We start from the raw sequence: 25679 nt of genomic DNA, 5'->3' as shown, positions 1-25679 counted from the left end.
CATTTAAAGTAGAACTTCTTAACATTCAATTTATAAAAACTAAAAGAAAGAGTCTGGCGACAACTGTGTAACTTGGGGGGATTAGCGCCAATTTGGCTGGTAAACAGTGGCCATCTCAGTTTTTCGCTCATTCTCTTCTTCATCACATTAATTTAGCAAACACTGGCAAAAGGGAACCTGAAGACATCTCTCACCAGAGAAGACTCCTCATCAGCAGGCATGAGGCTGATTTGATCTGGGGAGGTGATGGAGGAACGGGTGGTGCGTGGCGTCCGGGGGGAGGGCAAAGTGTCCCAGGCATTGTAGCCACTTGGAGGCGGGTTGTGCATTTGTACTCCTGAGCGTTGGCAGCATTCCTCCGCATTGGTCATCCAGGCCTCTAAGAGCTTCTCTCTGTCCCAATCTGATGCAAAAAAAAGTAAAGATATAAGTAAAGACATTGAGAGAAAGAAATGCTACCACATAAAACCAAACAGAGATGAATAATAAAGAAGTGAATGAGAAACCTAGTAGTTTTGTTATGAGCTATACAATTTAGTTAAAGGCCAGTGCTGATTTTTGGCTAAATGGAAGTTATCACTATGTAATAGTCACCTATACAACCTTCATTTACAGCTTTTAACGTGATGGTGAACATGCTTTGTGTGTATTATTTTTTTGTCACATGTAAAAAGAAACTGTTACATCATAGGCCTGTGGTGTAATTACAGACTGTTATATGGACTATCCTTTATGCCGCTGGCTGTAGTCGCCTCAGCAGGAATCAGATCTGACTTTTATATTTTGCGTATTGTACTTTTCCCTTGCTGTTTTTGTGTAAGGCGAATTGTTCCAACTATACCGAACTGATTTATGAAGCATTATCATAGATGTATTGGGCGGTACGCGTGTACTTCATTACTATGATAAGATGGATTTTTATAGGATATAGCTACACAAAATGTGGTGCTTTTGTTTTCTATTCTTCCATTTTTAGAATTGAAACCTCTCTATGAGCTGTAGGTCAAACTCACTCACTCAGTGGATCACGATTGGCTAGGCGCGCTCCAATACATTGATTGCAGTCCATCTGTGATCCCAGTGACGCTCAAAATTCAAAATGAGGCAGGAAGAGAAAGGCAGAAGGGACGAGATGGAGGAAAGTCCCTACTGTGTCAGTAGTAGTAGTGTCAGCTATTCAGTGTCTGACCAACAATGGAATGTGCTCACATTCTCCCTTTGTGTTCCTGAGGTTTTTCCAGGAAATTTTGACGTCACAGTGAAGTTGACCTTTGATGTTTTGGGTAAAAAATGTCACCACATCATCGTTGTGTCCCATTAAACATCCGTATGAAATGAGTTCATAATAACTGAATCAATTCTTGAGTTATGGACAAAAATGTTCTGTTATTATACATATTAATTAACATCCAAATTCTAATCAGTTCATACTTGAGTCCAAGCGGAAGTTTTCGCCATAACTGAATGGCACCTCCTCCACATCAAGGCTTTCCTGAGATATCATGTTCAGGAGAATGGGATGAACAGAAAACTCAAAAAAATAATGCCTCCAGCCACAATTCTCGCCAGCATGGAGGCATAAAAGTTGGGACATAAAGTTTGAATGGCCGCTTCGGTTGGTCTTAGGGCTGGGCGATATGGCCAAAAAGTCATATCCCGGTACTGTAAGCAGAATTCCGGTATAAAATATATATCGGTATTTTCCGATAAGCGGAATTTGGAAATGGGGAATTTTAACACTCAATAACTTCACTGTGAAAACAAAAAGAACCAACAAATACCAACAATAAAGCTACAGTTCTGAAATATTGTTTATATTTCAATTCCCCAAAATTATGCAAAACTATATTTTTATGAACTAAGTATTGTAGTATCACAAGCAGGAGATCACTGATGCCTGTGGTGATTTTGGAGACACTAGAGCTTCTAACCGTAAAGTTATTGAATTTTATTGAGGACAAATTTTCCCAAACTATGCAGAAGCTTTTCTCTCTCAGTAAGTGTTGTGTTATAAAACAAAGGTGACCCCTAGTGGTTGAACTTTGATTTGACGGTACTACAGCCTCTAATAGTGAAGTTATTGAAGATTAAAATTCGCCAAAAATATGCAAACCAATATTTCTATGAACTAAGTATTGTAGTATCACCAGCAGGATATCAGTTATGTGTGAGGTGATTTGGAGACGCTACAGCTCATAACAGTGTAGTTATTGAATATTAAAAATAGGCTTACCTAATACTAGGTAGTAGTATTTTTTCCCCAAACTAAGTGTTGTAGTATAACCAGTAGTATACCATGAATGTGTAAGGTGATTTTAGGGGCACTACATTGTATAAGTGTGAAGTTATTGAATATTTCTGCAGTATGTGTTTTCGGCGTTGCAATTTGTAGATGGTCCCTGCGCACTCCACAGCCGGCTGCACGTAAAGACCAATGTTATTTGTGCCGCTTGTTGGACGACTCATTTAGGTGAAAATGTACTTGTAGCTTGTTGTCTACTTAACTACAATAGTAAAGAGGTGTTGTTTGTGTTTTATACACGTTTTGCTTACGAGTTATTGATCCCAGAAGTTCGAATCTGTGAATATATTTCTAACTTTACCGAACTCAGGATGACAGTGATAATGAAGAACAAAATAATAAACATGTTATACTCTCTCCAAGTCTCATTTTTATTTATATATTCTATATTGTTTCCACACTTAATTGGGAAATCGCTGCAAATATAATTGCTTATTCTAGTGTGTCTTTGGGTTGGCACATATACAGGATAACATTACATTTTACATTTACTCATTTAGCTGACGCTTTTATCCAAAGCAACTTACAATTGCTATACAGGTGCTGGTCAAATAATTAGAATATCATCAAAAATTTATCAATTTATTTCAGTAATTCCATTCCAAAGGTGAAACTTGTATAATGTATACATACATTCCACACAGATAGATATATTTCAAGTGTTCATTCCTTTTAATTTTGATGATAACTGACAACTAATGAAAACCCCAAAATCAGTATCTCAGAAAAGAAGAATATTGTGAAAAGGTTCAATATATGACACCTGGTGCCACACTCTACTCAGCTAATTAACTCAGAACACCTGCAAAGGCCTTTAAATGGTCTCTCAGTCTAGTTTTGTAGGCTACACAATCATGGGGAAGACTGCTGACTTGACAGCTGTCCAAAAGACGACCATTGACACCTTGCACAAGGAGGGCAAGACACAAAAGGTCATTGCTAAAGAGTCTGGCTGTTCACAGAGCTCTGTGTCCAAGCACATTAATAGAGAGGCGAAGGGAAGGAAAAGATGTGGTAGAAAAAAAGTGTACAAGCAATAGGGATAACCGCACCCTGGAGAGGATTGTGAAACAAAACCCATTCTAAAATGTGGGGGAGATTCACAAAGAGTGGACTGCAGCTGGAGTCAGTGCTTCAAGAACCACCACGCACAGACGTATGCAAGACATGGGTTTCAGCTGTCACATTCCTTGTGTCAAGCCACTCTTGAATAAGACACAGACACAGTGTCAGAAGCGTCTCGCCTGGCCTAAAGACAAAAAGGACTGGACTGCTGCGGAGTGGTCCAAAGTTATGTTCTCTGATGAAAGTAAATTTTGCATTTTCTTTGGAAATCAAGGTCCCAGAGTCTGGAGGAAGAGAGGAGAGGCACAGAATCCATGTTGCTTGAACTCCAGTGTAAAGTTTACACAGTCAGCGATGGTTTGGGGTGCCATGTCATCTGCTGGTGTTGGTGTTTTCTGAGGTCCAAGGTCAACGCAGCCGTCTACCAGGAAGTTTTAGAGCACTTCATGCTTCCTGCTGCTGACCAACTTTATGGAGATGCAGATTTCATTTTCCAACAGGACTTGGCACCTGCACACAGTTCCATAGCTACCAGTACCTGGTTTAAGGACCATGGTATCCCTATTCTTAACTGGCCAGCAAACTCGCCTGACCGTAACCCTATAGAAAATCTATGGAGTATTGTGAAGAGGAAGATGCGATACGCCAGACCCAACATGCATTGTTTTATATACATTACATTTATTCATTTAGCTGACGCTTTTATCCAAAGCGACTTACAATTGCTATACATGTCAGAGGTCGCACGCCTCTGGAGCATCTAGGGGTTAAATGTCTTGCTCAGGGACACAATGGTGGATGGGTCACAGTGGGGGATTGAATCCAGGTTTCTCACACCAAAGGCAGGCGTCTTATCCATTGCGCCAGTGAAGCAGCAGATATTTTATAAAGTATTTTATTCATTCGCATGATTGCCGTAACTATTTAGTTCAAAAACACCAAAGTACGAGGAGACACAACGAACCAGACGTTAGTTTTAGTAGCTAGCGGAAGGCACCACGCAGGAGGGCATGACACGGGAGGCTCCAGGCTGGAGCCATACAGTCTTGAGGTCTTTAACAGTGTCGACCAGCACTGTATCTCCCTCCATGTTGTTAAGAGTTTGTGAGCAGACGGCTGCGTGCAGACGCAGAGGGAGGGGCGGAGCTGTGCGCTGAGGGAGAAAGAGAGGAGCAAACGCTGGCAGGACTTTACAGAAACATATTAATTAACTCAACATCAAACTATATCGGTGTAAACTGTATTGTCTAATTTCATATCTCTTTTGAAATTATATCAGTATACATTACCGATATCCCGCCCAGCCCTAGTTGGTCTTTCAAAAAAACAAACGCTCCTCACAAACTTCTTTTTTTTTTTTTTTACCACAACCCAGACTTTTTTAATCCTTGTGACAAGCAAACAGTGCAGGCCCAGTCACACAAAGCTTCTTAAAAATGTAGCTCTGATCTCATATTACTAAATTGATCATAAAAAGCATAAAAACAAAAACAACCTACTGTATTTTGTGATAACATTTTAGAAATCTTCATGAATGCAGGCCTTAAACGGGCATGGATAAACATCAAAGACAACATTTGACAGAATTCCCATTCAGCCTGATAATACTAAATTCTCATATTATCTACACAATATGTATTCTCACAAACACACACACACACACACACACACAAAAAAGAATTGGTAAGCACAATGCTGAATCCATCAAAGCCCACTAAAAATCCCACTCCAGTGGCAACATTTCAAACAGTCAACAACATAGACCTGCTGCCATCTGGTTTTCTTTTTTAGAATAGCGGTTCAATCTCACATTAGCACAAGAACAGGTTTGAGAGCCTTTCAGTATAAATATTAAATGACTTGTGGATTGAGCCTGAGTCCAAATTTTCTCTGACAAAAAAGTCCCCTCCTAAAATAAGGAACATGACCCAGTCAACTGTGCAATTAGGCCATTATCAGCCTCGAGACACGTTTCACCACCAATCAAATGCCTCAGACTCTAAATGGCCTCGTTTAGATAATGAATATTGCAACAATTTCCCCCATCTCCATTCAATTAAAACTCATCAATGAATATGACCCTATCTTCATGCTGTTGGCCACTAAAAAGGAGTCTGAAATTAAAAGTCTTAACATTTAGACTTAAATATCAAAAATTAGCTGGGAAATGCAAACTGTTAGAAGCTCGGGCAGATTGACTGTGCAGCTCAGCAGGAAAGCACCAAGAATTGTGATAAGAAAAGAGAAAAGGCTATATGGAAATATAAAAGTTAGTATAAGTGTGCACATTTGTTAAAGTTTTCCCAAGAAATTCATTCAAAATAAATCCCAAAACTCTTCTCCAGGAGACTAACAATAATCCTGAAATGTTCCATCCCTATTAAACACACAAACAGCATTCCCATGATAGAGGTGAATAAATATAGCAAGAATCTGGGGTCACTCTCTCCTCTCTAAGCTCCCAAAAGTATGTCTAATATGTAGCACACACAGCTCACCAGCCAGCAAGCCACCGAGCTCACTGAATTAGAGAATGAGGTTTTAAAGACTGAAAATCAACCCCAAACTGTCACATATTTTTGTAGTCCTCTACTAACATAATCTAAGACAAGTTAAATAAAGAGGGGTAAGGCTTCAAACCTTACACCTTTTTTAATCAAAACAGACTGTTACTCAGTACTTGGCCAACATCAGTGGAGTAATTCAGAGGACTGTGACTGATGTATGTGGGCATCTGGAATGTGGCAAAATGTAATTCCTTCACTCTCATCAGGTTCAAAGGCTTTCACTGCTTTAGACCGTTTGGTAACGTCACTTGGATGCTTGCGTTATTAGGTATACAAGGTCATTTCGATGACTTGAAATTGACTGGACAGAATCGTATGCACTGCATTTCTTATGAACGTGTACATGTTTGTTTGTGGACAAGTCTTGTAAATTGGCTTTTAATTCATAGCTATCATTATTTCACACACCAATAGATGTAATAAGGCAACTAAAATGTTACTCACTCTAGACTCTTATCTCATACTTTATATTCCTTCTGGCATTCAATGAAAGCAAATGATTTACATTTCAGACATGATGCTTTGTTAAAATTTTAAAAACCTCAATGCCATTACTTATTTGTGATGGATCTAAATTAAGCCAACTAGCGTCTATTTAAAATCATAAGTTACCAAGTAATAGTTAACAAGTAATGTTAATGTTTTTACTTTTAGTAATGATGTACGACTTAGCTCAAGGGAGCAGCATTCCACTGCACGCCATTGTTTCTAGTTCCTAGCAGAAACAATACTGGCAAAAAATCTTTGTGTTACTATACAAACATTAATTCCTGGTTGAGCTTGTTTGTGGACTTGTATGAAAAGGCAGAGTCTGTGGTGTGGACTATGTTGTTTACAGTAAATACCAAATGTGTAAATGAGTACCCTATTTTGTGGATGTTTTTCCTCACATGCTTGATGGAAAGGACAAGACCACTAAAGTAGCATTTAGAGCATGTGACAATGTTGCTCTCCACTGAGAGCAATACAATACAATTCTTTTAGATAACAAAGGCTGTTCACATCTTCCCTCTTTGATTGCAAGGAAATCACTGGAGTGTAGCACTGAAGTTTTATATGGAGAGCCAGCCTCTCAAATCCCAATAAAAATAAAATAGAAGACAAATTTTAACAACAAATGTTTTCTTTACAAGTAAACAGCAAAATATGGTCTGCCTAATGAGGGTAAGCTCTTTGTGGAAACAAGGGGTACAAAGTAAGAAAAAAAAACATTTCTGAAAGCATTTCTCTGTTTAAAAAGCAACATTTGTGTATAGCCTTGAATTTTAATATTAGGTGCCTATTTATTTTTTGCATTTTTGCCTTAATTAGATAGTGACAGTGTAGATACACACAGGAATAATGGCGAGACAGAGAAAAGACTTTGTCGCTTGCCAGAAGCAAACCTAGTATGTAGCAGATATATGGCAGTAGTTTTAACCAGGACACTACCAGTGCCAGCCATTTTAAAGACAAGGAGATACTTTGCATGCGTGTGACTGTGTGAGCAAGAGTTTAATAGTACCATGGGCGCGTAGCAGTGCCTCTGCAGTGAAGAGAGGGGCCTGCAGCATGTCGGCTGTCTCCACTATCAGCATGTCCTTTAGTCTCCGTAGGTCCTGAAGCCGCAGGCCCTCGTACAGCTGGGGAGGAAGGCAGAGGAGAGGAAAGGACAGACAAGAGACGAGGAAAGGAGGGAAGGTAATGAGGGCAAAAAAAATAATTGGGCAGTTTGGCAGAGAAAAGTAATTAAAGAGGATGAGACCAGAGGAAGAGGACAAACGGAAGGGATAGGATGTGTGTGGGAGTAAAAAGAAAGGTGGGGCAAAGGGGAGGAAGAGAATAGAAGTATTAACAGCAAGTCAAATACAGACTATTGCTGACCCATGAATAAGTCAGGCCCAATGAGCTGACAGACTGATGATACATGTCACATGCCTTATGGCAAACAATTCTGTGTGACTCATTTGTGTTTGTTTGTGCCTAACAAAAGCATCTGCAATTTGAAGCGGGGGGGCTGGCCAGCAGAATTCTAACAAAAATGTAAACACTGGACTACAAATACTACCTGGTTAAAGAGGAAACTAACTAACTTCTGTTCATTATTTATGTACCCTAAAGCATAGTGTTTATCATTGAAATGTTGCTCTCAAGGAATAAGTGGAGGTCTTATTCAATACCAATATTACAACACTGACAAAGTGTTACAATACATCCTCTGGCTAGGTTATGGTATCTAGAGCAGCTTACTCAAAAGAATTTTATCTGAAACACAAACAACAATGAGAAATACAAATACAGGCTTCCTTAAATTGTTTCACAGTTTGGTAGGGAGTATTTACAAGTTTGGTATTGGTAATATAAATGACACCAGTTGAGGGTAACAAACTGAAAGCTTTATACGCTCTGGCTCTCGGTATGTTGTTCTGTACCTCTCTTCGGTCGAGGGCTGCGTACTCTGCCTCTATACCCTCTGCCTCGGGGGCAAGAGAGAAGACCATCTGCGACTCCAGGCACAGGGCCAACTCCTTGTGGTGCTGCTTCTCTGCACAGTCACACGGAGTCTCGCGGTTTTCATTCTCCGCAAACAGGTCGGCATCACTTTGCACCAAATACTGAGCAAGTGAAAACAAGAGGAACATTTGGCTTTGAATAACGGTACACACACACAGGGACGTATATCCAGGGACATATGTAGTTTGAAACACAAAAACAGTACAGTAACGGTACTCTGGTAGTAGTTAAATGAAAGGCTACAAAATTATGGCAGAAATGCCATTCCTAATTATTTTGATATATACTGTGAACATGATTATTACTTTCTTTTTTCTGACCCATAAGTGGATTGCACTTGTGCATCTTAACATGAATATTTACTTTTAGAAAGTGCAGGATTTCTTAAAATTAGCAGCAGAGAGAAAGTCTCAGTTGATTGTTATTGTGGTGCTTCTACGAAAAATTTAAATAAGTGTTTTTCTACAATGGCTGTGCCACTTTAAGAAAATTTAATAAATTGTTTTCTCAAATATGGAAATGTAATTTCCACTTTCCAAAGTTGTATGTATGATTTCTCTCTTTCTATCAAAACAGACCTGCCTGTACCCTTACTTTGAGATTTGGTTTTCGCACTTGGTATAACTAATATTGTGCTATATATGCCACTGTATTGCTTTCGGGGGAAATTAAATAAAAAAAAATACAAAACAGTAAAAAATAAAAAAATCACAGCACACTAAATCACATGACTAACACAGCTAGGTTATACTAAAAACCGGTTTCAAACCTAAACTCAGGTCTTTACATTGGCAGATATTGACACACAAAGTGATGGCTTATGATGTGACTTTGGTATGCGATGCATCCTGCCCCAGGGAATAATAAAAGACGTTCTTTGTTGCACGGTATCTTCTCAAAACTCACAACAGAGGGGGTTTGATCAAACTAAATATAATGGATGTGAGCACAGAAATTACTGTTCCCGACTCAGGATCGAGTCTGGATCTAAAGCAACACCACACACAAGCCACTATTCTACAAATATTCATTGTACAAATTGGCAGATATGTAATAACTTGTGTTAACATCAGGCATCCACTCAAGCTGCTTCCTGTTTTAGTGACTCTTTTCAGTTTCCATCTACAAAGTCACATCAGCCCGGACTGAAAAATATGCACAGGATTTTAGAATCTCACCTCTACACAGGTCTTCATGCCTGAGGCGGCAGCATAGTGCAGACATGTGTTTTTCTTGTTGTCCACAGCATTGACATCAGCACTCTCATATTCTCCATGGTCCAGCTTGGCTCCAGTCCATGTCAGGATGACTTGGAGACATTCCGCCCGACGATGTCTGTCTTCATATGGCCGTGAGATCCGGGGTTGCAGTGCCCCCTCTGAGGTCAGGATCTGGGGCCCCATGCAGAGAAGGTGCAGAGATGTCTCATTGTGCACATTACGCTTGTTAGGATTCCCATCTTTGCTTAGGAGAAAAGACCTAAAAGAAAAAGAAAAGGACAGGGATAACAGTTGATTCCCAGCATTTGCTCATTGGCCCAGAAGCCAACACATTAAGTTAGAATTATTTCAGCTTTGGTCAACAAAGTAACGTACCAGGGTTTACAGTTGTTAGTCTGTATTGTTTTGTTTTTTTAAGATTTTCTATTTCAGGGCCCAAAGCACACAGTAACAACATGAAAACCAGTATCTTCTGACAAACCAAAAAAAGGTGGAAAAAATCTATATCACTTAATTCTGTTATGCAAGTGATTGAAGAACTGTATGTTGTGAAGCATTTTAAGTAGTGTAATTCATAATGTTTGAAATTAAATGTTTACACAGTAGAGATACACACTGCATCTTAGGTAAATCATTATCCAAATGAATCAGTCTGAGTCTCAGAATTTCAGTGCTTCATGTGGAATATGGAATCATCAGAATGATATCTATCCATCCATCCACCCACCTATCCAGTCATATATTTTGCTTCCACTTGACCTTGCCGCTACCTTCTGACACCGGTCCCCTAGCATTTTTTAAAGCCAGGTAGAAATGTAAACTTGAGCAAGCATCCTATTAGCGGTGAAACGATAGGGCCTGAGAGGAGTAAAGTCAAAACAAACACAAGGTTGGTATTTTGTGGGAGAGGACGCTTTTGGAGCCCCATCCTATTCCATCCCAGCATGTTGCATTCCTGAGAGTTGCTAACAGATGGCTACATGGAGAGACAGATGGGACAGAGACATATAGAGACAAAACATGAAAACATTTCTCTTACACTGCTAGATGGGACCAGCTGATCAGCAGCAGAGTGCTAAAATATAAGAGAAATGCTCAAAGGATATGCTGCTTGATATATAAACACAATAATAATCAAATTAATTAATAAATGCAGTATATCCAAAAACTGGAGCACAACAAATTAGTCAACTATCAACCCTCAGATATCCATTAACACCCCACTGACAGAAGCCACTCCAAAAATATGTGACTCTGAATGTGTACATTATGTCTGCTTAATTGCTTGTTAGATTTTATCTGGGTCATATCCTGACCTGAGTAGGCGTGTCATGGCATGCCGGGCAGCATAGTGCAGCGGAGTGTTGTGCTGGTAGGACTCTCCATATGTAGAATTGGGATCCAGAGCGTCCTTGAACTGCGGGTTGCTTTCATACAGTTGGCAGGCCAGTACCTCGTCCCCATTGATGAGAGCCTTACGGAACTTGGTTGCTGTATTCCCCATCTCTTCCCCTACTGTAGGTTCAAGCTCTGACTGACACAGCAGCCTCTTAAGTCGTCTTCAACCTGTTCAAGTCCAATAGGCCAGCATAGTGGACGTCCTAAGAAAAGAAGAAGAACGGGAGTTACATTTCTTTATGGCTGCTGTGTCCAAGTCCAACAAGGTCTTGCTAACTAAAAGAAATGGTGACTAAGCTTGTCTCAAGCCGACTCTCCAAATAAGCCAAACATATTTTCATCACTCATCTGAGAAAAGCAGGTCCTGCGTCTTAAGACTATAAATTACTTCCACTCCATATGAATCACAAAGACAAGAGTTGCATCTCCAAGGCTGCTAAAGCTGCTCTGCCACAAGCCCTTGTGTCAGCATCACCACTGCACTGTAAACCACCTCCCATGTGTTTCTCTTTTTATTTTTTGTTTTAAATAACTAAACATAGTGCCAACAAAGCTCACACCGAGAGAAGGACAAGACTTCCTCTGGCATCACCAGGAGCTTCCGCCTCTCCGTGCCAATGCTGCCCATCCAACTGAGGCCAGGACTCATTGAGAAGCAATAGATCCTCAACTCAAGAACAACATGCAGCGAGTCAGCGTTTCGCTTCCACCAGAGCACCATATGGTCATGACTGTTGGGGGAATGTGATGCTTTTATGTATTTTTGGTGTGCTACAGCTCAAATGAACAGAACACATCATCATCTCCTTCAGTACTATATTCTTCTTTATGATACTACAATTCATTCACAGATTTTTCACCCACATGCAGATCCTTCTGCACAATAACGTTATGTACCAGAGACGTTGTGTATACAATAGAAGGAATGAATGCTCCCTGAAAACCTTTCAAGTGCACAAATGCCCACCTCTCCATAGGTTAGCAAGTATGACAATGAAAATGATAAGTGAGTTTCGACATTCCATTTGCAGGTAAATCTACTATTTTCCACTGTTTATGTAAACAGACTCAAGACTGTGGATGGATTTGACTAACTGGTCTAATATAATAACACAATATCATCTAAAACTATTCAAGGGACTGTACGTGAGTCACAGATAGGAAAAGGAGGGAATTCCAGGTAATGTTTGTAACCTTTTTCCAAGAAAAAGTACTACTCACTGTAATTTGGAACATAAATAGAGTAAGAAGTTAAAGAGAACATAAACAAACATAAACATGCATACATCCGTGTGGACAATGGGACTCCCGTAGTTATTTAACGCTACCAAAGCAACAGGTATTCAATTAGTTGCCAGTTTATTAGGTGCACCCAGCTAAAACTAATGCAGTCCAATACAACAGTACTGAAATAAATCTTACCTTCATGAAGGTTATTATGTTCAGTTTTTGTTCAAACTGTATAGCAGAGGTGTTGCTTCAACTTTAATAATTCTGGAGAATGTAGATTAATTTATGATTTGACATTATGCAGAGAGGTGTTTCTGTTATTTAGCCTACCCTCATTGATATAAATGGGGTTGACAAAACAATAGAAACACCTGGCAGAATAACCCAATACAATTCAACTTCACCACAAACTACAACTTGCAAAATCATAATCTATTATGATTATTATTGTCTAATATAACAGTCCAAGGTGTACCAAATAAACTGGCAACTGGGTATATGTCTTAATCAAGTACAGATGCACCTATCCATTGAGTTTAAAATACTTTTTAAGAGAAATCCTCTATGAATGTATTTATGCAGAGTGGAGGTAAGTGGAACAAAGCCTAGACGGGAGTTGTAAAGGACTTCGACTCAGTCTCTGTAACAGACTTGTAATAAGTCCATTTACATGCATGGTTTATCGTTTGTTCTTTATTCAGCCAACCTAAACAATCAAATACCGTATACGTATTTAAATGTGTATACCGTATTCGCCATAGCAAACACCAAAACAAACCTCACAAAGTCCGAGGGCAACCCAAACAATGTCCCACCTTGGTGAACAATTTAACTGTTAAACACCTAATCTTTAAACCGAGTTATATAACCTCATAGATGCTAACACAGACCACTCGATAAGGTTATTCTCGAAATATATAACTAATTAACCTAACATAACCTATGTGACAATAGGTAACGTCAGAGACACTCCTCCCTGACAGCGCCAACCAACATCTTAATACTATGGCTATCTTTAACATCTAACTTACGGACACAAAAATGCAACGTTAACATTTTGTCCGCGCAACTTGCCACTTGTCACTAAACTCCTTCATGCGGGCCTTTCCCCATGTTGTGTGGTTTTTACCATTTTCGCTAGCCCAAACCGACGGCTGTGTGTTGTTTTATTAACAGTCCGTGATAAGACGCTTTGTAACATTTCTGGCTAACGAAAACCAGCCAACTGACCTTAGATAACGTTAGCTGCAAACCATTGCGTTAGATAGCAGGGCTAGTGTTAGCCACAAAACACAATATTTCTTGCTAGCTTTATGTGTTAATCAAAAACATAAAAACAACATGACGCTAGCAACTGCGTTGGCTAACGTCAGTGCATACGTTAGCGGGTCAGCTAGCAAGCTAACCGCGCTGCTAGCCAACTTAGCTCGCACAGTTGATAAACTCACAGTAAACAATGAGTAACAAGTATCCCGACTTACACAGATGGCACACCTCGTGATTGTACACCTGATCTTGCGAATTAACTGCCACTTGTTAGCGCAACAAAGAGGAATTTCTTGTTAAGTGAGGCGTTTCTTCACACAATCCATGAATAATGTGCGCTCAGAGCGACGGTGTTGTTCCTGTCAACTCTCCGTTGACTCTGCTGGCTGGCTACTGGACGGGTTGCCAGGTTTCAGCACACATCCCCCAAAACAGCCAGAGACTGATAAGGCTTAGTTGCTTCAAAGGCTAAATGATGACATTTTGCGTGTCCACACAGATTTAACCAAGTGCTAAAATGCACACTAATTACTTTGATTAAGTTTTACATCCTAACATGACAACGTTGCAACATTTTGGACTGATGACATGCAATGGTCAACTACTAAGTGCACGTGTTTTTTGGAGGCCCAGTGTATCCTGAGTTTTTAGGCTACTAGTTATTACAAAAGCTCAGCATCGTCGTTGTGTATATTGTGGTGCATTCTAAGCCTATGCTATTCAGTTTCCTGCGGACAGAAAATACATTACAAAATCGATATAAAACTATTTAAACTTCAAACCCTCCACATTTCAGTTGTACGCTGGTATGGTCTAACCATGGAATAAAATGTAGATTAAAGTCAATTTCATCAGATGCACTTAGTGTCAATCTCTGAACGGGCTACTGTAGTGATTGGTTTTTGCCCCCTGTGGGTACAACAAAATGCCACTAGAGTGCGACAGAGTCCACAGAAACAAATAATGCTTGTGGCTGTACATGAAGTTGTGCTTTTTAATCCCTTGAACAGTGAAGTCTTACTATGACTTGAATTGGTTTTGACATTGCATTTGTTTGTACAATAAAGAAAAATGTGATTTTAAATGGTGGGTCAGCTGAATTTACAGCTGACCCACTCCTGTGTGTGCTGTGGTTCACATGTGCAATTAACCAATCAAAATGTAAAAGTATAACATTTATATCAAACATAACATTGTGAGTAATAACACACACTCTCAACTAGTGCATTCATATGTCAAATATGTCGGCTTTATATGTATAATAAATGTCCACACTAGCCCATCATATGTAAAATACGCTGACTTTAGTCAGGTATAATGGTGTCTTAACTTGAAATAACCACTCTCAATAGAACACATATGCCTTTTATTATCAAATATCTGAACATTGCAAAGAAGGTATATACAGCATATAATCCTCACATTTATGAGTGCACAAATTTCATATTAACAGGCCTTCAATAAATAATCTATAAACATATAACCTCAGTGTGCACAATGAAACACACTTACCACTGTTAAAAAAATTGGGGTAACTAAAACAAATGCTTTGGCACTATCAAAATTTGATATACAGAGTTACATAAATAGGGTGCTCAAAAAGTATATCATCCAGGAGAATAGATGGAATAAGCAAACATATTTGAGGCTTGCTGTGCCACACACACACCCCTTTACACATCAGGTTAATGTGTCCTTAATATTTCCTGTGTCACCACAAAAGGAAAAAACAAAACATATATCACCACCAAGACAAATTCTGGGTGTGCAAATAACAAAAAAGAAAATTAATATTTCTTAGTCATGGTGGCAGATGAAGAACAGTCAAAATGACAAAACAATACCCAAAACATTCAAGGGTTTGTGTAAAAGGAATAGTAAGCTGCCATGCCTTTGGATGAGGGGGCTTCTTTGCTATAGGAGCTACTGTTGGTGGCAGCAGAGGCCAAGTCCTCACACTTGATGTCAGAGGGTGAGTCTTCTGTGCTAGGACCATTAAGAGACAAGCGCCTTCGTTTGCAGGCCATGGAATAAGAATCAGCCTTGTCTAGGGACAGTGCTGATGGCTGTGTCTCTGTCCAGGAGGAGATCAGGCCCCCACTGCTGTTCACCTCCTCATCTATCTGTGGTTTCACCTTGTTTGAGTCTTCTGGGAAACCAGCAGTGGGACTGGGCCTAGGAGACCAAGGCAGACTGGTAGTTACCTTTCTCTGGTATGCAGCTCTGGACCCCCACCCTGCGGACATGGTGGTGAAAGGAGAGTCTGGGTAGTAGCTGAGAGCGTGGGATGTTTGCATGGACAGAGATTTGATACCATAAGGCAGCAGGGAACTTGTGTAGTCCCCCTCATAGGGTGTTAGATCTAGCTTGTTGCTGGTGCTTGTGCCGTTTCCCCCTTGCTGCATTGAGGCGACAAACCACCTCTGTGAAGCAACGTCTTCTGTCTGAGGTGAGAGGAGGCTGTTAGTCTGCGGCACTGCTCTCTCGCTGTTGTAGAAGCGATTCTGGGGAAGGTTGTTGACAAACTGGTCTTGGAAGAGAGGCTGCATGGTGTAGCGGGCGCCGGGGACAATCTGGTGGGCACGAGAAGAGTCGGTTGGGGATGGCGTGAGGCGGTCATTCTCTGGAGCTGTGTACATGCTAAAAAAAATACATGTACTTATGAACTCGAGGTCAAGGAAAGGCATTGTGTGGGTGAAAAACATCACGGTGTGAACGTTTATTTCAAAATGAGTTGGCACACCATATGAAAAGATCTTGTGTTGGTACATTTAAAAAGAGAATGACAACACAGTTAGACTGCTGATGCAATATGATATTTATAGGTAGTCATTTTATAACTGGTGAACAATGCATGACAATGAAGTAAAATACTCACGAATCATAATTATCTCTGAATCCTTTGGCAAAAGGGTTGTGATCAATTTTCAGCTGTGTAATCTAAAACAAAGCAAAACAGAAGAATAAGAATATTATTGTTATGTGATGAGGGAACAAATGTAAAGAACCATCATGCAGTTACTTGTCTATTAAAAACATGCATGTGAAACTATACAAGGAAATATAGTTTAGTACAATAGGAAATAACTGATTAATCTTAAAAAATGTTATGCATGCATGTCCATTGAATGAGTTTCAATAAATAGTAATGATGGATCAACACAAGATGTAACATGCAATTTATACTTATAAAGTAGGGTGTTGCTCTGAGTATGTAATAAAAGCAGCCTATAGAACAAAACCCATATCATGGCATAGAAGGGAAGTAGCTTACATCAGTGTTCTGATAGGCAGTGACAGCTATATATTGGGTCTCTGGAAAGGTGAAGCTCTGAGCCTTTACATCACTGCTAATGTCTTCCACCCCATCCTCCGTCACCTCCACGATGTGCAGCCTAGGCTGGTACTTATGCAGCGACTGCAGCACAATCATCTGCATATGAACATATGACATTTCAAAAAAAAAAATCCATTAAATCATCCGTTATCCATTAAAACATACTTTATGATTTTTCTAAACATGCGGAATGTATGCAATAACATTTTTTTATTTATTTTTTGTAGAAGTGGTTTGGTCTAAAAATTTGCGCATTTGCCTTCCACAATCCTGTCTTGAATTTAGGATGGTGTACTTAATTTTATTTGATTAAAGTATTCGTTTGCGCAACTTCTGTTGACAGCAAAAGCCTAAATGTGAGCGCTGCATGTAACACCCATCCAATTAAATGAATTTCATTCATGAATTTAAAAAGAAAATTACCCCCAATTGTTCTGGTGATTTATGTAAAACTATTAGGCCTGATGTTACAGAGTATTTATCAGGGTGAACCATTAGCAAAAATGTCAGCTATTTTACTGTAGTCTACAATACAAATAGTAGTAGGCTATTGAAAACAACCAATTCATCAGTTCAATGCAACAAACGTGATGTTGAGAGATCAAAACAATTTCTTTAAATCTTCGCTGAGGGTTTAATGCCTTAGTTTTTTTTAAGAGGGAGTAGCCTATTATTTAAGCTATAAGTTTGGCATACCTGTGAAGTACTGTGACTGGTTCCTTTGTTGTTGGTGAGTTTCAGTTTGCTGAAGGAGATTTCTTGTCTCATCCAGTGGGCCCCGGTGTTTGGAGACTCTGGATGGATGTAGACTTTGTTCCCTGAAATAAAGAAATACATTTTCCAACATCAAACTCCAGCAGCCAACCCCATGTAGGCCATTTGGGCTATTAATCAAACAAAGGGGTTTAAAATTGCACAGCTGTAAAAGCTGTTCAAAAGGTAAACGCATAGAATTAAAACACATTGTTTATCGAATAATTTAATTCTTGCAAAAAGAAACTGCCAATTAGATAATAGGCTATTACTATTTTCCCATTTCAGTTCCACAGTTTCTTTGATTGACGGGTAAATAGGCTAATTCAATTTAAAACATCGACCAAAAAAAGTTAAATATAGACCTGTTTCAGTACCTTGGCTACTGTTGTCTGCCTTCCCACAGGTAACCCACTTGCCACCTTGGAATCTCCAGTGGTTTGGATCTGCCAGCACCACCTCCACAAACACGTTGTAGTGCGCTGTCAGACTGAGACCAGCTATGTTAAAGCTGAGGAACGGGAACATCCGTCTGCAAACACAAAAACAAAATCCAATAATTAGCCTCATAGGCGTTTTGGAAAGCAAACAGTGTTTTATTATAGGCTAGATCAAATGAAAAAAACATTCACGTATTCCCCATGAAAATAACAATAGGTCCAGGTTTTTTGTGTGAAAGTTAAGTTAGACATCTCACCTGCCCTGCTTAGTGATGATCATCTCGGTCTGGTGCCGGTGGAACTTGAGCCACAGCGGCCGGTTGCAGAGGTAGACCTGGGCCCTCATCCCCGGGCTGGCGGGGGGCAGACTTATGTTGCTGAGAGCGGACCCTGAGCCAGTGTAGGGCGGGTAGATGCAGCCGGGGCTCTGCCCGAGCTGGTAAGCCGAGCTGAAGTGACTGCGGCTGGCGGTGGAGGGGGGAAATCCCGCGGGAGGCAACACGGAGCTCAAGTGGAGAGAGGAGGGGTACCTGGTAGCGCTGGACGGGGTGTAAACCGTCCCACTGGGAGTGTATGGGATAAAAGAGCAGGGACTCGCTGTCTCTGGGTTCTGTTTAGAAACTACGGGAGGGATATAGTAACGGTCAGCAGCCATCCCATGCTCTGTGTATCTGCTGCCAGCAGCCGGGTCATCTCCATCCACAGCTGGAGACCTGCACCTCTCATTCGCTGCTTCCTTCGTTGAAGAGAAGGCGCTGCTCTCTCCTTCACCCCCGAGCATTACTGCGTTTCTCGACTTTATACTCAGATTGCTTCCTTTGAGGCTGTTCTTTTCCTGGAGTCTTCCTCCCCCACAGGAATCACTAGCCGTTTAATGGCAGATGTCTTCTGATAAAAACTTCTTCTGCCAGCATCCACTGAAGTCTGAATTCTTGGGACAGGAACAGATTGCGGTTAAGAGCAGACTTTGAATAGGCTATACAGTCATTGGACTGCCTGAGTCACCAACACCTAAAAGGCCTAAAACAAGTGCTAAGCAGGCAAAGAAAATCCGGTGAGATGGTAGTGGAAAGTGGCGGTCATATCAAAGCCGACAACGTAACAGGGTGTGGCTGAGAAGTCTATTAAACTTTTTTACTCTGGCTTTACAGTAACTTAGAAACAAGTCATCTTCGGCATAGGCCTAGGAGTTCCACTCTTTCTTTTATGATTCTTGTTACTGTTTTAAAATCATGTATAGGGGAAATGGGCTATTCTATTCAATTCAAGTGTAGCCCAATAGGGCTACAATAATGGCTTGTTTTATTTAGAATTACAAATTCACAAAGAGAGGCTAAAAACGCGATGCACTTCAGATATAACCATGACCAATTTGTGTCTAATGAAACTGATCTGAATCGGTCAGTAGCCGGTCAGCGATCAAAATCAGGTGAACTGGTGACCTTTGGTTTACTTGGAGGGGAACGGCCTCGAGGTAAGAACCAGTTTCTTGTAAATCATATGACAAACTTTAAGTAAACACAGATATTTTGGGGGGGTAGTTTTGTGTCGGAGAAAACTAAAGTGAAAGCTCGCCCACGATTCTTGAAATTCATGGCATATTTTCAGTCTAATGTATGCTAAACCGCAGATTTTTCGGTAAAAACAAATAGTGCTTGCTTTTCATATTTTATAATAATTTCACCCGGCGTCTTTACAAAAATGCAATAAGGTGAGCAATTAGATTTAAAACCATTTCTTTGTGAGAAATAAAAATCCCAAATGTGCTTACTTTCTAATAGATGGGGTGTTGTTAATCCTATATTATTATTCAGAGTTAATGAATTTGCATTCTTTCAATTCTGTTGCGGCTGTGTCCCAACGGGATACCCAACGTAAAAAGGGAAATTATTTTTTCCATTTGAAGAAACCTGTGATGTTTCTTCGATTAGACAGCCCGATGTGAGGAACGACAAACAAATCTAAACGATCCTATGCGTGAATAAAAAATAAATTTAAGATAGTCTAGACAAATAAATAGGCCAATGTGTGTATAGGCTTTACAAATAAAATAATTTCACGTTGCTCAATTCCCTGCAAATAATTCCAGAGGCGAAATAAATTCTTAGTTGTATCCTGTTTTGGAGCGATTAATGTTTTAATTTAATCTATTAAAGTGAAATTAAACAGATGTCCCATCAGACAGTGTAATAACAACGCAGACATTGAAATATATCCCATACAAATATATTTAACAAAATCTAAACTTACCAAGCGATTCTCCCTCCTGTTACCGTTTGCAAATCAAGTTCAGCACACGAGAAAATCATTTGAACCAAATAAAAAAAACTTTCTTAGACAACATCAACGCGCGATATAAACTGCAAGGCTGAGCCCGTACCAGTGCATGGCATCATGTTGTGTTCGGGGTGGAGGGGGGAGCACGAAATAAAGCCTGAGGCATGTGGAGGCGGACTGATCAGAGTGTAGAGGCGCACTCCCGCTTTCACCGCAGCTCTCTCCTTGCGGCCATGACGCACCGATAGCAGCCTATTATCAGGTTCTCCTCTGATCTCCAGGGGAGTGGCAGGGGATCCTCAGCATCACAGGGAAGGTGTATAAGTGCGAGGCTGCTTCCCAATCCATCCCTGAATTGCTTCCATCTCATCATCCTCACAAAGACATCAGAATAACATTCCCACCAGGACTTGGAGTGTGTCTGAGGGGATCAATAGTGCAGAGTTTATGGTGACCTTATACTGTGCTTTACACTGGTATATAACCCAGGTCATTCCTGTTTAAAGACTTTGTAGAAAACTGATGTCCTCCTTTTTAAAACTTTTAGCACACTGACAAAATGAGCCTCAAAAATACAAAGGAAAAAAAATCAACAAGATTAACATTTCATTTTTTACCAAATAGAGATAACTGTGATGCTTTACCTACAATAACATGTTGTTCAAAGTGTGGCAAAGTGTGTGCAATAAGAGCCATGTATTCTACCTCACTGACAATAAGTATGTATTTGCCATCACAGAGAGCTATAGTAAATGAGGAAGGGTCTATGCCTGTGTTTAAACTGAAGAGCGGGGGTAGAATGCCCCCCTCCAGAGACTTTTAAGACACATAAATGCTATGCTTTGAATAATAACATATGTTTGATATGTTTTGTCCCCACAAAAAAATTTAATTACTTTGTTACAAAATCTAATTGAATTATATAATACTCAGTCTTCCTTATTGACAAAATCTTAATCAGTTAATTTACAAAAGTTAAGTGGACAACAAAAAAATCCATTCTTAAAATTCACTGGAAGCTTCAAGTTTCACCATCACAATTCTGTAAAGTTGTATTTTGGACTACCTTTGGCTCTGAGCTTATGATGTCACAATATCCTGTTTGTAGGCTATACATGTATATTGTTAAACTCAGATTTAAGGCGAGCAAAGAGAAACTGAACACTGTTCAGCAGATGAATGTGAAAACTTTTTGACTTTTTTGAGTGTGTTTTATTTACAGCACTTAATGTGTCAAGGAGTGTGCCAGCACCTACACTGCAATATAAACTTTTTGAGACTCCACACATTCTCACTTCTGCTCATTGGTTTTATCATCAAAGCATGTGACCATATGTGTTTATGTGTCAGATGTTGGGTAGTTTGCTAAATAAAGAAAGAGAATGCTAGAAGGAGAGAGAGAAAGAGTTTAAAGTGTTTGTATTTCAATCCAACCCAAATCCCAAATTGATACTTGAGAGAATTTTATTAAGTTCACCAATGTAAATACATATAATAATTAACAGACTTACTGATACATATAAAAAGGTCTGCCATCTCTGTCTTCAAAGGGGAAATTGGTAAGTCGGGGGAAATACTTCTAGTTGAAAGTGACTGTAGGACCACTGAAACTGAATGTGCACACTGAGATCTGTGAATTCGTACTCTATATTCACGGCTTCCTGAAATAATCAAACGATGCAATCAGTTTATCAGCATAGGTGTATTTGCTTTAGATTGTTTGCTGTTCAAATAGTTTAACCAAATTGTTGATTTGTCTTGTTTGATGTGCAGTGTGTTTATTTCAGAGGTGGCGACCTAATCTTCTCACTGTCTTTATCATGTAAAGTTTCTCTTGAGCAAGCAGCAGCAGCTGAGCATCGTCTGGTCTCGAGAGAAGAGGCCGTCTTTAAGCTGTTAAAAGGTGCCCCATTAACACAATGATGCAGCATGATTGAAATTTGGTTTCCTTTGAACTGAAAAAGTAGGACGAATCAAGAAGAAACAGTCTGCTATGAGTCCCTTTAAGAGCCAAAATGATCTGTGAATTTCTGACCATCTTACATGTATATGTGGAGAACAACTGGGCAACTTGAATCATGCGAATTGCCTGATCTTTTATTGGGGTTAACCACCAGTGTTAACTTGCTGATGTACTAATACAGTATTTAAAATAAAGTGTAGGCTACTTTGTTTCCGTATGTCAGTGTCGGTGACAATAAATACAGGAACACACATCTGTTTCTTGGGTTTGCTTTTATCAGTGCAATTATGTCAAATTCACAAAGTAGCAATATAGAAGGGCTTGTCATGAGAGGGTTCTTGCATGACAAGCCCTTCCCATGCCTTGGCCACTCCTCTAGTTGGGCCTCTTCACTCTTCAGCCCCATTAGCACTGAAATGGGGGGAAGGTTTTGATATTGATCGTATATCTGCAATGGTCTTCAACCACTACAACAAAGACAGTGGTAATGAGTTTCAAGCACGACAGGTAGCGAAACAGACATGAAAATGAACGAATTGTGTTTTATTACTTTTAAAAAAATACATATTTTTATCAATGTCTGTCTTAAATCAGCTTATCTCATTACCAAAAGCATACTCTACACCACATAATGGAATATCATGTGTTTATTGGGCAGCCTGTCTGTGTAATGGCTTCACTCCTCTCTCTGTCACGCTCGATGAGCAGCTTCCCCTAGCTGTGGCTGCTTTTTGACACGTCTAAAGGGCTGTTTCTGACATCTTGCCATCCTGCCGGCCACTGCTCCCGCAGTGATCATGCCAGGCAGGAGGAAAAAGCTGGTGACCTGGCCATCGCTACTCTGCCCTAGGCCACTGCCACCCTGCTGGCAGCAGAAGGTCTGTTGGTCTGAAGCCATGCCAGGAACTCTGCCCGCCGCAGCTTGTGATGTCACGACAGACACGCTCTTATACGAGAGTTCTGATTGGACCGGAGGGTTTGCCTTTCTCACTTCCTGGGAAATGCGCTCTAAGCAACTTATAGACATACAAACCTAATTAATTATCACTTTAATTGAATGTGAGCTCAGCTCTCTGCCCTCCTAGCTGATCAGCCGCCTTCACAGATCATGCAGGAAACCAGAAATATGTTGTGATGTAATTTGAACATTTGTAATTGCAATTTTTACAGCTCATCTTTTGCTCCCTTGTTAATTAGTTTCCAGTGCATAATGAACAGACAAGAAAGTTTTTCTTGTCAGATCAAAACTAAATTTTCATGATCCCATAAAAAAAATTCAACATTTGAAGACTATAAAACTCACTCTATATGGTAATAATGGTATGAACAACAAACATCAGCTTGATTGATAGCGTGTATCTATCTATCTATCTATCTATCTATCTATCTATCTATCTATCTATCTATCTATCTATCTATCTATCTATCTATCTATCTATCTATCTATCTATCTATCTATCTATCTATCATACCACCTTGATAAATAACTGATATTACAAATTCCACAAACTATTTTACAGTAGGGCAGGGCTTCAAATGGCAGAAGGCAAAGGCCTCTAGGGACCCACTTCCTTGTCTCCCCCCCTATGCTTACATTTATGGTTTGGTCCTACATCCTGTAAAGAGTAGCAGCAGGAGCGGACCATCACATTTGGTGCTCAGCGTGGGGGCGGTTGGTGAGCTGTCATGTTCCAGCTATCCCATGGAGATACACTTCTGCCTCTCCGTGAAGATTTAGTGTTTTCTCATTTGCATTTACTAATGAGATCCTGTTTGCATGACTTTATACAGGAGGTCTATCTCTCTGAATATCTCTTTACAAATATAGTAGGGGGGGTGATGTCCTATTTACTTAACCTTTATTTACCAATTTGTCCCATTGAGATCATGGATATCTTTTTCAAGAGAGATCTGGCCAAGAGAGCAGCATTGTGGTAATTTAATGTTGTACACAAATATAGTGACACATTCAAAAATTTATGTTAGTTACAGTAAAACTGAAGGTATTTGTGAGTGAATAATTTGACGTAACACAGATGCCACACTGCCACTCTGAGGTATCATCTCCATTGTGCATCACTGGTGGAGCAACAACTTCACAGTGATACTATAAAAACTCTTATGCTGGCATTCAACCAAGGCAAAGAGCATGTTTATGCCATCAAAAGGTCCTAATCTAGTCCAGTCTCTGCCACAAATTTGTTCAAACCAAAACGCTTCAACAACCCTTTTTTTCTTTTTACTGTCTGTCTTTGTTACAAGGGAGCATTACCATTTCATGGATGATCAAGTGTCTGAGCATGCCATCACCAGTTCACCCTGATCACAACTTCACACAAGAGATTCATCCTCCTAGCATCCTCAGCCAAGACTCATGAGTCCCAAAATCACTTATCTGAAGGGAAGTTTTAGAAGTCTCAGGCCAGTGCCAATTAGGGCCAGATTAGAGCACTTCCTCCTCGTTATCACCCAATCTGTACTGTTAAGAATTCCTGCCCACCAATCTGCCGGTGTCAGCAGACCCCCAATACAATAACAATTCCATTTCAGGTCACAGTAATGAGCTGTTGCCTTGATGAAACCAATCTGATCTTCAGAGACAGTGATACATGAAACAACAAGTTACAAGTGATGTGAACACACCCTTACAAAGCTTTCAACATGTGCTGGGTTTAAGATACAAAACAAATTGAAGAATTGGTTAAATTGACCAGATTTCAACCAGACAAATCAAAGTGGCAAATGTCCAGACTTACTACTACTGGGCTATATTTTCTCTTGCTGACCTCTGACCTCCATGTGAAAGAGGGTAATAACTTGGAGAAATCCATACAGACTTCAACTGAGTATCACATTATATTATAAAGACAATATTGTATAGAAGGTCAACTCTTCTCCCTCTCCCATCCTTGTCATAATAAATATAATCTTAATAAATATATTTAAAGACAAAAGTTAATAAGAATAAATTGTTTGTGCCTCAATCACTGTAATGTACTAAATCTCTTATTACACTTTCTTCTTCTAAATATGCCTTCTCTCACACAGAGCATACATAGAAATTTAATAGATCTATATGTTGACCCAGGAGTAACAAAGCACCAGTATAATAACATTCTCTGTATTGTTTAGAAGAGTGTACCTCTCTCCAGTGGAGTGGAAAGAATATTTTCTGCATTATGTCCTCTCTTTGAGCCGATAGGCAGGACCCTGAGCATGTTTTTCTCATATGGGGAATCTGCTGACTGTGGTATCACATTATGATTAACAATTTAACTATGATCCCCTTCTTTCCCATTGTTATTCCACAGATGATTGAGAGTAAGAGAGAAATGCCAGCGACGGCACGCAGGCTTCATTAGATCCAT

The 25679-nt window shown here is 39.8% G+C and overlaps 2 protein-coding genes across 2 annotated transcripts in view; both read right to left on the bottom strand.

Moving 5' to 3' along the window:
• Positions 1–13938, bottom strand: part of LOC119897912 (ankyrin repeat and IBR domain-containing protein 1-like) — a 42156-nt gene extending 28218 nt beyond the window's left edge. Inside the window, exons 1-6 of the mRNA XM_038711949.1 lie at positions 13757–13938; positions 10964–11248; positions 9606–9906; positions 8346–8528; positions 7439–7556; positions 195–403 (exon numbers count right to left, since the gene is read on the bottom strand). Of these exons, the coding sequence (XP_038567877.1) occupies positions 195–403; positions 7439–7556; positions 8346–8528; positions 9606–9906; positions 10964–11151 (999 nt within the window). The 5' untranslated portion in view covers positions 11152–11248; positions 13757–13938. The remainder of the gene's footprint in view (positions 1–194; positions 404–7438; positions 7557–8345; positions 8529–9605; positions 9907–10963; positions 11249–13756) is intronic.
• A 954-nt stretch (positions 13939–14892) lies between these two features.
• On the bottom strand, positions 14893–20511 carry eomesb (eomesodermin homolog b). Its single transcript, XM_038711948.1, has 7 exons — positions 20322–20511; positions 18329–19002; positions 18009–18163; positions 17575–17696; positions 16816–16974; positions 16420–16481; positions 14893–16181 (listed from the first exon to the last, which is right to left on the bottom strand). The coding sequence occupies exons 2-7, from the start codon at positions 18850–18852 to the stop codon at positions 15395–15397; spliced, it is 1809 nt and encodes a 602-aa protein (XP_038567876.1). The 5' UTR covers positions 18853–19002; positions 20322–20511; the 3' UTR covers positions 14893–15394.
• Positions 20512–25679: the final 5168 nt, after the last annotated feature.

This window comes from Micropterus salmoides, unplaced genomic scaffold (assembly GCF_014851395.1).
Source record: "Micropterus salmoides isolate LMB-PRFRI ecotype aquatic unplaced genomic scaffold, ASM1485139v1 Ms_hic_scaffold_11, whole genome shotgun sequence".
NCBI lineage: Eukaryota > Metazoa > Chordata > Actinopteri > Centrarchiformes > Centrarchidae > Micropterus > Micropterus salmoides.
This window is presented reverse-complemented; position numbering and strand designations above follow the sequence as displayed.

What these genes read in the sequence shown, in the direction of transcription:
- eomesb (XM_038711948.1), bottom strand. Translation starts at nt 18,852, where the DNA reads ATGCTCGGGGGTGAAGGAGAGAGCAGCGCCTTCTCTTCAACGAAGGAA. An exon ending in CCAGTCACAGTACTTCACAG is followed by an intron (nt 16,975 to 17,574) that starts GTATGCCAAACT and finishes GTTCATATGCAG; the next exon opens with ATGATTGTGCTGCAGTCGCT. An exon ending in CTGCCTATCAGAACACTGAT is followed by an intron (nt 16,482 to 16,815) that starts GTAAGCTACTTC and finishes GCTTTGTTTTAG; the next exon opens with ATTACACAGCTGAAAATTGA.